The 17,750-nt window shown below is 42.4% G+C and overlaps 1 protein-coding gene across 7 annotated transcripts in view; it reads left to right on the forward strand.

Moving 5' to 3' along the window:
* LOC137095337 (serine/arginine repetitive matrix protein 1-like) overlaps positions 1–17,750 on the forward strand; it is a 107,223-nt gene that overhangs the window by 76,636 nt on the left and 12,837 nt on the right. For 4 of the 7 annotated variants that reach the window (XM_067461862.1, XM_067461867.1, XM_067461868.1 and 1 more), the window contains 9 exons: positions 154–354; positions 2,327–2,446; positions 3,494–3,762; positions 5,015–5,095; positions 5,389–5,475; positions 12,531–12,675; positions 13,031–13,072; positions 15,797–15,901; positions 17,134–17,601. In XM_067461862.1, coding sequence (XP_067317963.1) covers positions 154–354; positions 2,327–2,446; positions 3,494–3,762; positions 5,015–5,095; positions 5,389–5,475; positions 12,531–12,675; positions 13,031–13,072; positions 15,797–15,901; positions 17,134–17,601 — 1,518 coding nt within the window. The remainder of the gene's footprint in view (positions 1–153; positions 355–2,326; positions 2,447–3,493; positions 3,763–5,014; positions 5,096–5,388; positions 5,476–12,530; positions 12,676–13,030; positions 13,073–15,796; positions 15,902–17,133; positions 17,602–17,750) is intronic. The other 3 variants (XM_067461863.1, XM_067461864.1, XM_067461866.1) reach the window with 3 other exon arrangements.

The raw sequence follows: 17,750 nt of genomic DNA on the forward strand, positions 1-17,750 counted from the left end.
ACAATATTCAAAGGCAACTGCATGTGGAGCGTGTTGTAATAGTCTATCCTAGATGTAATTATAATAGTGATTTGGTAAATCTTTGCATACTGCAGCCTGTAAATCATCTTCAGTAACGGGCCATGGTTGAATTCCAAATATTTATTTAAATAGTGATATTTTGAAAGTCCCAAAAATTGAGCCCATGCCAGACACCAAGGAAGTATCACCAGAAAGAATTTCAAAGAAAGAAAGAGAGAAAGAAAAAGGGAAGAATCGTCCAAGATCTCCATCCCGATCCAAGTCGAGGTCAAAGTCTCACTCTCGCTCTCCATCTCATTCAAGACCAAGAAGGCGTCACAGATCACGATCCAGGTCAGAAGATATTTTTTCCACCAATTTAAAATATGATTTTCTTAGTTTACATCCAGTTTTTCACCATTTTTTTAAATAATTATATGGAGACAAATAGTTCAGTTTCCTTGTGAATTTGGGTGCGTTTCTTCATCCTTTTATAACCTGAAAGCTTTTTCAGACATGTAGTTATGGAACATTCTGGGAAGTAGCTCTTTCTGTATTATGCACCTTTTAGTGCATGGTGCCAAGAATTTTTATAACTCCAGATGGTCATATGTTGGCTTTCTCACAGATATATAAATCTCTTTTCATACAGATTTAGCAAAGCTTTGATTTTATAAATAAGCTTGTTTGGAGGTTCTAGCAGGGAAGCGCAGCTAACGTAAACCCGGGACCGAAGACTGGAGACCTCGGTACACTCCTTCTATACCTGGGACGTCGTCCTCTTCCACCGAGCGCGCAGCTTCGGGAGGGACGCACATGGAGCGGTGAGGGAGGAAGGGGACACCCGCCTAGCCAGCCAGATCAGACGAATCAACCCTGGCGATCAATGGGGTGACAGATGTCGCAGCCAGATCGCCCTCACATTTTTTTTGGTTTTTGGTAAGAAAGCTAAGGCTTCCAACTGGCACCTTGACTGGCACAAAGTGGAGCAAGTGAGGACATTTAAATACTTAGGTCTTCATTTTGCGGCATGGTCCCAACATCTAAAATTAAGTATTACAAAAGCTGATAATGCTGCACAGGCAATTCATAAATTATGCAACCACAATTACCCGGGCTCTCTGCGCCCCTTTCTGAAGGTTCTTAAGGCAAAGGTGTTCCCCATCGCTTTGTATAGAGCTGAAATATGGGGTGAGCAAGACCCTTTACTGGTAGAGAGATTCCAACTGCGCCACCTGAAAATTGGCTTAGGTGTGGAGAGATCATCCCTGTCAGCTGCAGTGAGAACAGAGACGGGAGTACTCCAATCTCCACCACAATTCTGAAGAGGCAGATCAATTGGTGGTACAAAATAAGACAAATGCAACCACACAGACTCCCGGCCCTATGCCTTCTAGAACAAGAAAACCACAAAGAGTGGTCATCCTGGCTTAGCAGATTTGGCCACACAGTTAGTAGGTTAGGTTTTGCCCCCCACGAGTTAACAAATTTTGGGGCAAATGTATGCTCAATTGTATACCAAAGAGCTCTCGACATTGCTGCACAAAATGATCTAATGAACATAGCACAAGCTAGAGCCACTCCATACCTGGCCAAATTTAAATGTAATGTGGGCATGGAACTTTACCTCTCTTTTATACTTCCACTCTGTATTAGAAAATGTTTTACCCGGGCTAGATTTGAGCAGCTCGACATTAAGTCCAAGTTGGGACGACATCAGAATATCCCCTACACGAGGAGAACCTGTGGGTGCCGTGAGGTAGATGCAGAAGTGGAGGACTCAGAACATTTTTTCTTAAAATGTCCCTACTACAACAGGATCCGGTCTTACTACCTAGAGCCTCTGCTGGAGAACCATACTTATTCAGAGAATAAGGAGAAATTGCACATCCTTCTTCGGGGTTCAGATAAAAACTCTATTTTATAATTGACCCTTTTTACCCAAAAAGTGCTGGCCATCCGTGAGAAGATGGAAGCAGAGAGAGGCGACCTTGCTGCCATCAACAAAACTCAAACTTAAAAACTTAATATGGACACGCCACTAGTTTTACCTACCCATGCCCCCCACCCTAACCCTATTTTAAGGAATTAATCAATTTTTAATCTTTTAACCTCTTTATCTTGTAGTTGCTCAATTATTTAGGAGTGGGTCGACAATCCAGTAGGCCATGATGCCTTGTATTCATTTATGGTTTTACTGTATGTGTATGTCTTGTATGTTTTGCATGTTTTGATATGGTCAAAATTGACTAATCAATAAAGAATTGTTGTTATAAATAAGGAAGTAGCTGTTTACTATCTATTTTTTCCTGAATTGTATTGAAAGGTCTTACTCACCAAGAAGGTGGCCTAGCCCAAGACGGCGGCCATCTCCTCGGAGGCGAACCCCACCACGGGGTATTCCACCGCCACCAAGACACAGAAGAAGCAGATCTCCTGTGAGACGGTAAGAATCCTTCATTGACAGTTAGTATCCCTAGTATTTGAACTTAAAAGAATTAAGTAATATTATGAAGGTGCTATTTTTTTTGTTACTTTGATTAATAAAAATGGCTTTGATTGGGTAAAAGTGAGAAATGATTTCCTTGTTTGCCATCACAAAAGTGGTCATGGTTAAAATTTTGATGAACAGAGTTCAAGATTGCAATGTGAAATCTAAATGGAAATAAGACTAAAAGTGTGTAATTTCTTCATAATTTTCTGATTTTTTAACTATCAGTTGCTGGTAATCCAATTAGCTATTTTCACATTTTATTTTCCATGTACTAGCTACTTAAACATTTATAGGTTGCAGTCTAAGTCTTGATGGAACTCCTAATCCTTTACAAATTATCTGAAGTACCGTATATAAGTCAAGTTATTCAGACCTTTTTATGGGCTGATAAAGCCTCCCTCAGCTTATAATGGGGTCAAGCCGAGAGCAGGGCTTCCTCTGCTGACCGCAGTGTTGAAGCTAGTCTATACAAGGAGATGCGGTATATCAAATAGGATTACCGAGCATGTATACAACATTTGAAAAGCTGAGTAACCCCTACCCCTGACCTAAACAGCTTGAAACCTTTTCCAGTTTATCAATTTCAGCCAGATCTGTAATCCATTCTACTGCTGTTGCTATTTTTGTGGTTTCCTAGTATTGTGTATATAACATTCTCGCCCAATTATCACACATTGTAATGTTTTTGCATTTATTGATTTCACTTGCCCATTTTGTAGTCCTGGTAGAAATAGTTGAGGGTTTACTTGAATTGTAACTTTGAAAATGTTTTGTAGTAGTTGTTGTATTGAATTCCAAAACAGTCTTGCTTTGGAACCTGAAACCTTTTCCAGTTGCAGATTGCAGCCTTAAAATATGAGGCAAACACTTCTTTTCCACAATGTGAAAATTAAAGTTATCCCAAGCTTCCTTTGGAAGCTTTCTTTCGTGCATTTGAGAAAATAGAATGGTGCAAACTCATAAATTGTGTCATGTTTTTATTGTATGTGATTGTTGTAGGAGGAGACGATCATCCGCATCTTTGTCAGGAAGCAGTTCCTCTTCATCCTCATGTTCCCGACCTCCACCAAAGAAGCCACCTAAGAGAATCGTATCTAGTCCCCCTCGTAAAACTCGTAGACTGTCTCCTTCTGCAAGTCCCCCTAGGCGAAGACATCGACCCTCCCCACAGCTCAGTCCCCCTCCAAAACCACGCCGATCTCCAACACCTCAGCAATCAGGTCGTGTAAGAAAAACCAGAAGCTCAGTTTCTCCCAGTAGAACCTCAGGTAAACTGAAGTGAATTTCAAATTCTTTCAAGTTGTCCATCAAGTTTTGTCCATGACCTAAATAACAGTTGTTAGGTTGAATAGAGATTTGACTCTGGTTTTCTACTCTGAATATGCTGATATACATTTGAATATTGAGGTTTATAATATCTTGGTGGGATAAATTGCCTAAACATTGTAAATATTTTTAGTATACTGAAAGTACAGATTGAGCATCTGTTATTTGGAATCCCAGAATCCCAAGTATTCCAAAATCCAAAATTGTCCACCTGGTGGCTGATATAGTGAAACTTTTGCTTTCTGTTAGTTTTGTGCATACAAATGTCGTTTTATGCACAAATTATTAAACACCATGTATATAATAATGGCCTGAAACAGAGTACAGCATAGTCCAATGCTATGCTAGTGTAACAGAGTAAAAACATGTTAACCTAAAGTACATACAATGAAATACATACCGTATATACTTGAGTATAAGCTGAGTTTTTCAGCCCTTTTTTAAGGTTGAAAAGGCCTAACTCGGCTTATTCTCGAGTCAAAATTATTTATCATTTTACTCTTGTTATTATTATTACATTTATCATTTTACTCTTATTATTATTATTACATTTATTATTTTACTCTATTATTATTGGAAGGGTAGATAAACACATTTACATTAAAGAAGATTGGAATAATAGTTTCAGAATTGGATGATCTTATCTTAAATTCCAGTTTTATGTAAATCTTCAAAAACATTTAATCTACTGATGCCTCAATTACTATAATTTTATTGGTATCTATTTTTTATTTTGAAATTTACCAGTAGCTGCTGCATCTCCCACCTTCGGCGTATACTTGAATCAAAAAGTTTTCCCATTTTTTGTGGCAAAATGAGGTGCCTCAGCTTATATTCGGGTTAGCTTATACTCGAGTATATATGGTATTCCAGTTACCATATAAGCATACACCACCATAAAAGCATACACCAAAACACAGGATTCAAAGATCAACATACACCAGTAATAGCGTGCAAATCTGAAACACACGATTCAAAGTGAGATGTATATGAAGCATAGATTAATTCTGTGTTCATACTTCGGTCCCATCTCTAAGATATCTCATTATGTACCTGCAGATACTCAAAATATGAAATAGTCTATTCCCAAACATTTCAGCTAAACAATATTCAGTTTGTATTATAAACATAATTTTTATATATCTCTATGTTAGTCACTATTCCTTACAGTTTTATTTATGCGTTTCATTTCAGCTCCCAAACATAAAAGTATTGAAAAAAGGGAGTCCCCCTCTCCAGCACCAAAGCTTAGAAAAGTAGAGTTGTCAGAGTCTGGTAAGTTTCTTACCTTTTCATCTTTCATACAGAAATAATCCTAGTATTTTTTTTTATACTTTCAGCAGATAAAACCGTATAAGAACAAGTTAAAGCTATAAGAAAAGCCCATACTTAAATGAAGAATAAAATAAAAATCTTTCAAAGAGCCATCTCAAGATTCTGCAAGAAAAAATGGATTTCTGAAAATGTTGTTTGAGAAATATGAAACGTATTCTGTTTATTACTATTAATTTGGGGCAAGTTCTAAATATAGTCCTTTATTTTTTTTAAAAAAAATGTATGTTTTTCAGAAGAAGATAAAGGTGGTAAAATGGCAGCTGCAGATTCTGTGCAGCAAAGACGACAATATAGAAGACAGAACCAGCAGTCTTCCTCTGGTACAGTACCTTATAGGTTATCACCTTGATCCTATGTATCTCTGTTTGGAAATAATGATGTTTGGAAATAAAGATGAGGAAGCTACCAGCAAAAAAGTGCCTCTTTGAATTATTTTATTAGAACTGTTTAATTTGGGTTTATGTATTTTGGCTCTTACTCCACATTGTTACAAAATAAAGTGTTCTGTAATTAATAATAGCAATTCACTAACTTCGGACTTTTCGTCCTAAAATATATTGCAGTGGAGCAAGATTCTATCAGTGTGCTGGCGTTTTTAATCTATATAGAGTAAATGGAAATTAAAATCAGCGTGCAGTGAATGAGAGGTTTGCAAATACATTTTTCTGTTGTTAGTTTTCTTGTGTAGGTGTGTGTCCATGTTCATTTTATATTTGTTAAGTCTTTTTTCTCCCTAAAAGTACCAAAAGTGTAATTTGTGTGAATTAATGTAAGCATGATTTTGTTTTTGTTTTGTTTTAGAATACAAATGATTTAAAAAACAAAAAGAGACAGGTGTTAAGCGAGTGGGCTTATTAACAAAAGATCCTCCCCATGAATATATAGCAGAGTAACTTATTACTAGCAGCATGACCCAGCGTCAGTAGTCCAAAGTGATAAAAAGAACAAAAACACTCAGACCAATGTTATCTCTTCCATAGGAGGCTTTTCTTTGTAGCAAAATAATATGGTTGCACTATTTACAAGAACAAGGTTTGCACAACACAAATAAAGTTCTTCATACTTCCTTCTTTGCTTCCACGCTGGGTGTCTTTCATATGCAGATAAACAGCTTCGCTCTCACAGAGCCTCCTCTCACACAGAAGTTACACAGGAGCTTCACACGGTAGCTTTTTACACACACTGGGACTTCTATCACCGAAGCTTTCCTACATCAGGCCTTCTCACACTCAGCCTTCTCATAGACTAAGGCCTACTTCACACAGAGGCTTCTCTCACAGGCTAAGGCCTACCTCACATTATGAGTCGTTATCCCAAACTGAGACCTTTCTCCCACTAACTGCTACTAAGCTGCAGGCACACCTGTTTATATAGAGCTGCAGTTTTTGCTGAGTCATTGCATCCATTTAACCCTTTCAGTACTTGACTCAGATTTTTGTCATTAAAAATACCCATTTATTTTTAATATTTCTGACTAAAGGTAGTCTGTCTCTGATGTACAAGAACAACAGATGTTGATAGATTTATTAACTTTTTAAAACATCTGGTATTTCAAAATCTTTTTGAACAAATTAAACATGAGCCAACAATGTCACATGGCAGCAAAAAAGGCCAATGGGATTTTGCCCTGCATAAATAGGAGTCTGGTGTCTAGATCCAGGGAAGTCATACTACCGCTCTGTTCTACCTTGATCAGAACACACCTGGAGCATCCTTCTGGGGCGGCTCTCCGGAATGGGTCTTGGGGGCATTGCTCTGCAGTGGCTCCGCTCCTTCCTGGAGGGTCGCTTCCAGTTGGTGAAGCTGGGGGATACCTTCTCAGACTGTGGCCTTTGACCTGTGGGATCTCGCAACGTTCCATTCTATCCCCCATGCTTTTTAATATCTACATGAAACCACTGGGTGATGTCACCTGGAATTTTGGAGTTGCGTGCCATCTGTATGCAGATGACACCCAATACTACTACTCATTTCCATCAAACTCCAAGGAAGCCTCCCAGACCCTGGACCGGTGTCTGACTGCTGTGATGGACTGGATGAGGGCTAACAGGTTGAAGCTTAATCTAGACAAGACAGAGGTTCTCCTGGTCAGTCATGAGGCTGACCGGGATATTGAGTGGCAACCTTCTCGATGGGGTTACACTCCCCCTGAGGGCGCAGGCCCATAGCTTGGGGGTCCTCCTGGACTCAACACTGTCACTTGATGCTCAGGTGTCGGCAGTGCCTGGGAGGGCTTTTGCATAACTCAAACTTGTGCGCCAGCTATGATCATACCTTGTGAATTCTAACTTGGCCAGCGTGGTCCAGGCCTTGGTTAGATCCAGATTGGACTATTGCAATGTGCTCTATGTGGGGCTGCCCTTGAAGATAGCCTGGGAGTTCCAACTAGTATAAAGGGTGGCAGCCAGGCTCCTTACTGGAGCAAACTATAGGGAGCAAACAATGGTCCTTTTAAAACAGCTTCACCGGCTGTTGATAAGCTGCCGAGCCAAATTCAAGGTGCAGGTTATGACCTATAAAGCCCTAAACAGTTTGGGCACTGCCTGTCTTCATGATCGCATCTCCCTCTATGAACTGATGCGAACATTAAGATCTTCTGGGGGGGGGGCTCCTTTCGCTCCCCCCACCATCACAAGCACTGTTGGTGGGGACGAGAGAGAGGGCTTTCTCAGTGGTGCTCCCTTGCCTCTGGAACGCCCTTCCTAGAGAAATAAGACAGGTCCCAGCCTTCCCTCCTTTCGTAAGAGCCTGAAGACCTGGTGGTTTAAACAAGCCTTTGAGAACAACTAGTTCTAGCTCAGCCCCAGATATTGTTGCATATGGCCATATCTTTCTTCTACCAATTGCCCTGATTACTTCCTCCTATTAGGCCCCGGAAATGAACAGCCATAGACTCTACCTAATTTCCTGGGCCCTCTACAAATTGCACTAGCCTCGGCCCAGCCTTTTAAAATTGCCTTGAACAGGCAGGATTATTTTAAATATATATGTGCTATTATGATTTTTATGCTTATATTGTCTTGTTCATTTTATGTTTATGTTGTTTATTTTGTATTTATTGATGATGTTACTGGAAACTGCTCTAAGTCTCCTTGGGGAGATAGAGCAGTATATAAATAAAGTTTATTATTATTTATTATTATTATTTATTAACTTTATTTGTACCCCGCTAACATCTCCCGAAGGACTCGGTGCAGCTTACAAAGGTCAAGGCCCCCAATAAAACAACAACATAACAAGTACACAATAAAACTCAAGCAAATCAATAAACATTAAGCAATAACAATAAAACATTAAACAATAACATCATGACACAGTCAAAACTAGGGCCGGGCCAAATGTAATGAATAAAAATTAAAAGTGCTGGACATGACAGGTAAATGTAAGGATTTTAGGTTAGGTGCAATGTACAGGCAATCTTAAATCTCTAATAAAGTGCGTTTGGGACATGATGCTGGGAGTTTCCTATTCTAGAAAGGCACATTGAAACAGCCAGATCTTCAAGCACGTCCTAAAGACTGCCAACGTTGGGGCTTGTCTGATGTCCTTGGGGAGAGAGTTCCAGTTGGGGGGGCTATCACAGAGAAGGCCCCATCCCTCGTCCCCACCAAACGCGCTTGCGACGCAGGAGGGAGCATGAGCAGGGCCTTTCCAGATGAATGGAGTGATTGTGTGGGTTCATATACAGTGATGCGGTCACGAAGGTAGGCGGGTCCCAAAGCATTTAGGGCTTTGTAGTTAAGCACCTGCACCTTGAATTGGGACCAGAAAATGAACGGCAGCCAATGGAGCTCCTTGAATAGGAGGGTTGATCTCTCTCTGTAAGGAGCACCAGTTAACAACCTGGCTGCCACCCGTTGGACCAGTTGGAATTTCTGGGCCGTTTTCAAGGGCAGCCCCACATAGAGCGCATTACAGTAGTCCAATCTAGAGGTGACCAAGGCATGGACCACCCCGGCCAGATCAGCCTTTACGAGGTACGATTGCAGTTGGCACATGAGTCTTAATTGTGCAAAAGCCCTCCCGGCCACCGCCGACACCTGAACCTCAAGCATAAGTGATGAATCCAAGAGGACACCCAAACTGCGGACCTGTGACTTCAGGGGGAGTGTAGCCCTGTCCAACACAGGTTGCCACCCTATACCGCGATCCAGTTTACGATCGACCAGGAAGACCTCTGTCTTGTCGGGATAGATCTTTAGCTTGTTCATCCTCATCCAGACAGCCACAGAGGTCAGGCAATCATCCAGCACTCAAGGGGCTTCCTTGGAGTTTGGTGGAAAGGAGTAGTAGAGTTGTGTCATCTGCATAGAGATGGCACCTAACTCCAAAACTCCAGATGACCTCTCCCAGCTGTTTCATGAAGATGTTAAAAAGCATGGGAGACAGAATAGAGCCTTGCGGGACCCCACAGGTCAAAGGCCAGGGGTCTGAGCAGGCGTCTCCCAGCTTCACCATCTGGGATCGACTCTCCAGGAAGGATAAAACGATAAAACCGTGCCCCCGAGACCCATACCAGAGAGTCGTCCAAGAAGGATACCATGGTTGATGGTATCGAAAGCCGCTGAGATGTCCAAAGAACTAACAAGAATCACACTCCCCCTGTCCAGCTCCCTGCGGAGGTCATCCACAAAGGCGACCAAAGCTGTCTCGGTGCTGTGGCCATACCTAACCCAGACTGTGACTGGTCCAGGTAATTGATGTCATCCAGAAAACCCTGGAGCTGGGAGGCAACCACCCGCTCCAGCATCTTGTCCAGAAAAGGGAGGTTGGGGATTGGTCTGTAATTGTTCAGCACCGTGGAGTCAAGGGAGACTTTTAAGGAGTGGTTGGACCACAGCCTGTTTTAGTCGAGATGGAAAACCCCCCTGCTCCAATGATGCATTAATGATCAATATAAACCAATCAATCAACCCATCCCTGGCCAATTTAATTAGTCAAGACGGGCAAGGGTCCAAAGCCGACGTGGTCGCCCTCACAGCACCAAGGACCTCCTCCATGGTCTTAGGAAGAACAAGCTTAAAAGAATCCCACAAAATTGGACAAGCAGGTGCCTCAATCACCTCTCCTGGCACTGTGATGAAATTGGAGTCCAACTCAACGCGTATCTGAGCAACTTTGCCTGCAAAATGTTGCGCAAACTCACAGCACCGAGCTGCTGGGTCATCGAAGGTCTCCTCCACCACAGGTGGGTGAAGGAGTTCCCCGACAACCTGAAACAGCTCCGATGATCTGTTTGCTGCGGACGCTATGCGCGCAGTCGTGAAAGACTCCCTGGCTACCCGTATAGCCGCGGTATACGCCCTAAGAGAGGCTGTAGCTCGTGCTTGGTCAGACACGTCTCGAGATTTCCTCCATTTGCACTCTAGCCCTTTTCTCATGCGTTTCATCACAGCCAACTCCTTGGTGAACCAGGGAGATGGTGTGTTTTAACGCAACGCGATGGGGCATTCGGGAGCGATCGTATCTATCACCCTGGTCATCTCCCTGTTGTAGAGATCAACCAAGGCATCGACAGAATTGCCAGGCTCCATGGCAGGAAGAACCCCAAGATTCCTCCGGAATCCCTCCGGATCCATCAGTCTCCTAGGGCGGACCGTCTTAATTTGTCCTCCACCCCTGCAGAGGTTAGAGGTCGCAGAAAGTCTAAAACTGATCAGATAATGGTCAAACCATGACAAAGGAAGAATGTGTTGTTCTTCCACTCTGACCATTCCACTGTCCGCCACAAAAACTAGGTCGAGTGTATGTCCAGCATGATGGGTGGGTCCAGATATAATTTGTGAGAGCCCCATGGTCGTCATGGCGGCCATGAAGTCCTGAGTCGCACCAGTCAAAGAGGTCTCAGCATGGATGTTAAAATCTCCCAGCACAACCAGGTGCTGGGAGACCAAAGCCGAATTGGAGACCACATCTGCTAGCTCAGGCAGGGAAACTGCTGAGTCGCGGGGTGGGCAGTACACCAGCAGAAACCCCAAGCTGTCATGGTTCCCTACCCTCAGGTGGACACACTCGAACCCAGATGATTGCGCAACAGAGCACCTGACCATGGCGATGGATTGCCGGAAGACTACTGCGACCCCTCCTCCCCGCCCCCCAAGCCTGGCCTGCTGGTGCACCCCGAAGCCCGGTGGGCATAGCTGGGTGGGATTTACCCCAGCCAACTCATCCAGCCAGGTCTCAGTAATGCAAGCCTGATCCGCCCCCCTCATCCAAGATCAAGTCCCGGATGGCAGCGGTCTTTCCATTGACTGATCTGGCATTAACCAGCAGCACTTTAAGGCCAGGGGGTCTGTCATGGAGCCTACCACTTCCTACCTTCTCCAGGGTCGCAAGAACTCTGTTGCGCTTTTCCCTGGGACGTTGGTGACCAGCAAACATCCTCCCCCACACGTCCTGGATGGTGCCCCCCTCCTCCGGAACTCCTCCACCCCTGTGTGACTAGGATTTATAGCCATAGTCAACTCTCTGAGGAAGTGGGGCTGGGGTACAACTTCCCTTGGATGTCCTGTAGGGATGTTTCCGATGTCAGACTGGAGAGGGAATCGTCAAGGGAACTGAGTGGGCTAAAAAGGGGGAGTGTTCTTGGGCGGGAGAGTGTGGCCGATTGTTTAGGGACAACTGGGACAGATGGTTTGTTGTTGGAATCACACTGTCTAATTCTGAGGGGAGATGTTGACAAGCTGGACCATGAGGTCTCTTCCAGCTCCTTGATTACATAATTCTGTGTTCTTTTTGGAGCTATGTGGATAAGTATTAATTTACAAAATGAAGAGGGGAGAATTCATGTGCTTCCCTACAGATGAGGAATATTTAAAACTAGAACACAGATTTGTTATGCTGTTAATTAATCACAATTACATAATTATTTAATTTGTTACTTTGAAAGCTTGATGCATTTTTGTTTTGGAGGTTCATTCATTGACAGAATTTAACTACAGAAAACTCCTTGAAGCTGAATTTAGGGCACAACTGACTATTTTATACTGAGCCCCCGGTGGCGCAGTGGGTTATACTCCTGTGCCGGTAGGACTGAAGACCGACAGGTCGCAGGTTTGAATCCAGGGAGAGGCGGATGAGCACTCTATCACCTCCAGCTCATCATACAGGGGCATGAGAGAAGCCTCCCACAAGGATGATAAAAACATCAAATCATCCGGGCGTCCTCTGGGCAACGTCCTTGCAGATGGCCAATTCTCTCACACCAGAAGCGACTTGCAGTTTCTCAAGTCGCTCCTGGCATGACCAAAAAAAAAACCCAAACAAAACTATTTTATAAAGGAGTGCTGAAAGCTTAACATCGCAAGTAATTTCATTGAATTAAATGTTACTATCACATAGTATTTTAATATCACAATTTTTATTTTTTAAATAGATTCTGGTTCTTCATCTTCTTCTGAAGAGGAACGGCCCAAAAAGTCAAATGTAAAGAATGGTGAAGTGGGTAGATGCAGGCGGCATTCACATTCTCACAACCCATCCCCATCTCTTCGAAAATGGCTGAAGGAGTCTTCCCCTCGGTAAGGTCCCTTGTTTAGCACTCACATAATGGTATTTACAAGTGATGGTTGATCTTCTTGGCTGCCTTATTATGACAGCTATAACTAGTTTTGCTTTAAAACTGTGTAAAGTCAGATCTGATTCCTTGCATCCGTGTCACTTCTGTAGTAATTGTATTTCTGATCTTCTGTATCATTCATTCAAATGGCTTCTGGTGATTCCAATCATTAGGAGATTATTTGGGGTCAGCAGAAGAGAGATTGTTCAATCGCCTAGAGCAGCAACTTGCTGTCTTCCCACTTACTGCTTCATCCTTGCAATTAAATCAGTGGGATGTTTAACCTGTCATCCCCCCCCCCCCTTTATTGCTGTCAGGATGCAGATGGGAAAGAGGTGGCAATCGCCAGTTGTTAAAAGGTCAGTTAGCTCTTCTGCTAATTAGGAATACGTTTTAAAACAATTGTAGAAGAAATTTGCTTATTGTTGGCATTCCCTCCTTTGTGTTTCTCCTCTTTGGTTTTTGTCACACACAAAAAACAATAAGGGTGTCATAAAGAATTGAAGAGAATGGTTTTTGCTCTAAAAAACAGTAAATATAATATGATAAAGAATAAGTTAATAAACAGAAAACCATAATGTATGTATTTGTTTTTCTATCAGATTGTTATAAAGCAGTGGTTTCCAACCGTGGACCACAAGTGGTTTGCAAGAACTAAAATATGGTTTGCAGCCTCACTGTTACTACACCGTTGCAACGAGAGCAACTGGTCTCGCAAAAACCCTCTTATAGTACCGAGGCTTATTAAATATGGTTTTCTGTGCGTGAGCAGATGGTGACTATTTGAAGGCACATGTTATGTATCAGAAAGCCAATGTGGTCTATCTAATGCAATTTTCTGAATCAGCATCCCAAATAACCAGATCAAATCCAAAGTTGACCAAAAACTGATTCGTAACTCTTTTGGTACTAATGTTGCACAGTGGTCTTTGGTCAAGTGGTCCCTAGTAAAAAAAAAAAAAGTTTGGAAACAACTGTTATAAAGAAATGATTTGAATGTATTATTCTAATGTATTATTCTATTATTCACAACCTCTGAAATGTATCTTGATCTTAAATTTGGCTTCCTGATTCAGGGATTTTTAAGGTCTGTAAAATAGGTTCACTGTATTTGTATTTGTATGATTGGTGTCTGTAAACATTAGAATCAAACATCTTGTACAAAGCTGTCGTAATACGACTTTATTTAGTTTTACAGAGAATATTCAAAGGAGCCTAGTTGGGAGGGTTTTTTAGGAGACACAAATATGTATACAGAGGGAACAGAAAAATCCTGACATTGCACAGGTTGCTGCAAATGAGTGATATTTGATGAAAAGAATAAGCCCATTTGACATTAAATTATGGGCCTATTGAGATTGTTAGAGATTGCAATTTGGCTAAAGATAATATATTTGTGTTCCATTAGACAGATTTTTGTTTCTGACTGCTTCTGTTGGGGCTGTTTCACATCTAATCTGTGACAGTGAAGAAGGACTGCTACTGCTGTGCTGCTAGGACTGTATTAGATTGGTGTTGTAATGGCACACAACATTTGTAGGTTGGTCAGCATCAGTGCCTTGGACAACTGACTAATTACCATATATTCTTGAATATTAACCGACACGAATATAAACAGAGGCACCTAATTTTGCCATAAAAACTGGGACAGCTTAATGACATGAGGGTGGGAAATGCAGCAGCTATTGGTAAATTTCAAAATAAAAACAGAAACCAATAAAATTACATTAATTGAGGTATCAGTAGGTTAAATGTTTTTGAATATTTACATAAAACTGTAATTTAAGATAAGCCTGTCCAACTTTGATTAAATTATTTTAACCTCCTTCAATGTAAATTCGCTTACGTATCTTTCCAATAGTCACCATAGTTTAACTATACATTTTGAGGGAAATGATGTGTGTATATGAATAAGTAAAGTGGGAAAGACAGGCGTGGGGAAGGGGATGGGAAAGAAGGACTGGAAACGTGAAAAGGTTGGAATGGGAAGGAGTGGTTGAAAAAGTGGGAAAATGAGGTGGAAAAGGGGTAGCTGGAAAAGTAGGACAGATTGGGGTGGGAAGGAGGCAGCTGGGGAAGGGGGAATGACTGAAGTGTGAAAGGGGGCTGGACAATTGGGAAAGACCACGGCCTACAGTGGGGGTGGGTGGGAAAAGCTGGGGAAATTGGGGTGGGAAAGAGGGGTAAATGGAAAAGATTGGGATGGGGAAAGGGAGATTGCAAAGTGAGCATCACCGGGTTGTAAAAGGGGAACTGGGAAGGTGGAAAGATTGGAGTGGGTAGGGAGCAAGTGAAGAAGTGGGAAAGACTGAGGTGGGAAAGGAGGCTGGGAAAGTGGGAAACTATGAGGAGAAGGCACACCAACCTCTCCTACCCTCTTGGCACAGTGACCCAACTGGGTTGCTGTGCGAAGAGGTGTGAAACCCTCACTTGAATATAAGCAAGGGGGGCTTTTCAGGCTAAAAAAGGTCTGAAAGATTAGGCTTATACTTCAGTATATATGGTACTTGCTAAATGGGTGGTAATTGAATAATTTGCATTTGGATGAAAGAGGACCTCAAGGTTCCAAGAACAGTTGCTTGTATGCTTCTTAAAATTCCAATGCTTTATTCCCAAATGTTTTAAATACCGTAATATTTACAAGACTGTCTATTCATGCATACCTGTGTTAATCATTTGTGAATGTAGGCACACACAAAGCTTTTCCATTCATCAAGGCATGTTTCATACAATCAGAAGCCAAACATGTCTTTCAGATTTATTGGATGCCATGAAAAGCACTGTAATGCCATAATATGATCCCATTATACTTGTTTGTAGAAACGTGTTTGTAGAAACAGCAACTCAGTGCTTTGTCTACAGGAGTGTTTCTCAAACTCTGCTCCTCCAGATGTTTTGGACCAGCTCCCAGGCTTCCCAGCTATCTTCCCAGCTGTTTGGAATTGTGGGAGCTGAAGTCAAAAACATCCAGAGGAGCAGAGTTTGAGAAATATTGGTCTACAGAAATTCTGCAGAACTTTCTATTCATATTTAGCTGCAAGGCCTATTTTAAAGGCATATTTTTGCTTGTGTTCTTCCTACAGTCGGAGGGGGCGAAGTCCTTCACCACTTCTTGCCAGAAGACGACGTACTCCTTCTCCTGCTCCTCCTCCAATGCGGCGTAGGTCACCTTCACCTCCACGGCGAAGGTGAGGCTGTTTCTGTCTGGATAAAATACATATTTCCTTTAAATGTTTATATGACATGAAATATGGTAATAATATGTCCTATCAGTAATTTTGAAATAGGAAAACAAAACTAAATACAACCAGAAGATAAAGATAATGAGACATCAGTGTGTAAAATACTCTAGAGAACAAAAATAGAATCATAGAATCATAGAATAAAAGAGTTGGAAGAGGCCTCATGGTCCATCCAGTCCAACCCCTTGCCAAGAAGCAGGAATATTGCATTCAAATCACCCCCACAGATGGCCATCCAGCCTCTGTTTAAAAGCTTCCAAAGAAGGAGCCTCCACCACACTCCAGGGCAGAGAGTTCCACTGCTGAACGGCTCTCACAGTCAGGAAGTTCTTCCTCATGTTCAGATGGAATCTCCTTTCTTGTAGTTTGAAGCCATTGTTTCGCATCCTAGTCTCCAGGGTTGCAGAAAACAAGCTTGCTCCCTCCTCCCTGTGGCTTCCTCTCGCATCTTTATACATGGCTGTCATATCTCCTCTCAGCCATCTCTTCTTCAGGCTAAACATACCCAGCTCCTTAAGCCGCTCCTCATAGGGCTTGTTCTCCAGACCCTTGATCATTTTAGTCGCCCTCTGGACACATTCCAGCTTGTCAATATCTCGCTTCAATTGTGGTGCCCAGAATTGGACACAATATTCCAGGTGTGGTCTAACCAAAGCAGAATAGAGGGGTAGCATTACTTCCTTAGATCTAGACACTATGCTTCTATTGATGCAGGCCAAAATCCCATTGGCTTTTTTTGCCGCCACATCACATTGTTGGCTTATGTTTAACTTGTTGTCCACGAGGACTCCAAGATCTTTTTCACATGTACTGCTCTCGAAGCAGGCATTGTCCCCCATTCTGTATCTTTGCATTTCATTTTTCCTGCCAAAGTGGAGTATCTTGCATTTGTCACTGTTGAACTTCATTTTGTTAGTTTTGGCCCATCTCTCTAATCTGTCAAGACCGCTTTGAATTCTGCTCCTGTCCTCTGTGGAGTATTGGCTATCCCTCCCAATTTGGTGTCGTTTGCTTTAGAAATACTTTAGAAAACTCATGCAATGCTTTATTATAACGTATAAACTTATTGATCTCTTTCTGTAGTGATACTTGATTGCCATTCATTTTTTTTACTCCACCTATTTCTGAGAATATCTTACTGCATCTCCTAAACTGTCCTCTTCCTTGTTATTTCTTAGGTCTCCATCGCCACCCCCTCACCGGCACTCTCCAACACCGAGGCGATACTCTACTCCAATACAGCGAAGATACTCTCCTTCACCAGCTCCAAAGAGGAGGACATCTTCTCCTCCCAAGAGAAGAGCATCTCCCTCTCTGCAATCTCTCAGAGTCTCACCTCCCCTCAGACTCCCTCTCAGAGTCTCACGCTCTCCTCCCCCAAAGCAAAGAGGCTCTCCTCCTGCAAAGAGACGTTCTCCATCGGTATCTTCCAAGCACAGGAAAGGGTCTCCTCCCAGCCGTGACGCCCCAGTACAGAACAAGCAGCATTCGCCTTCCCCGCAGCCCAGGCCCTCCCATACCTCTGCAAGCCCCCCTCTGCTACGCAGAGGAACTTCACCTTCACCCCAGCGAAGACAGTCTCTTTCTCCAAGCACTAGGCCCATCCGGAGAGTCTCAAGGACCCCAGAGCCCAAAAAATCCAAAAAGTATGTTATTTAGTATCAGATAGAAGGCTTCTTTTGATATTATGAAGGCAAATGGATCATGACCTATACCAAAAGAAAATATTGGATGTATTGTAAAATTTATTTCCACTTGAAAGGATGGGACATAGAGTTTCCATTGATTACTACTA

This window comes from Anolis sagrei, chromosome Y (genome assembly GCF_037176765.1).
Source record: "Anolis sagrei isolate rAnoSag1 chromosome Y, rAnoSag1.mat, whole genome shotgun sequence".
NCBI classification, from domain to species: Eukaryota; Metazoa; Chordata; class Lepidosauria; order Squamata; family Dactyloidae; genus Anolis; species Anolis sagrei.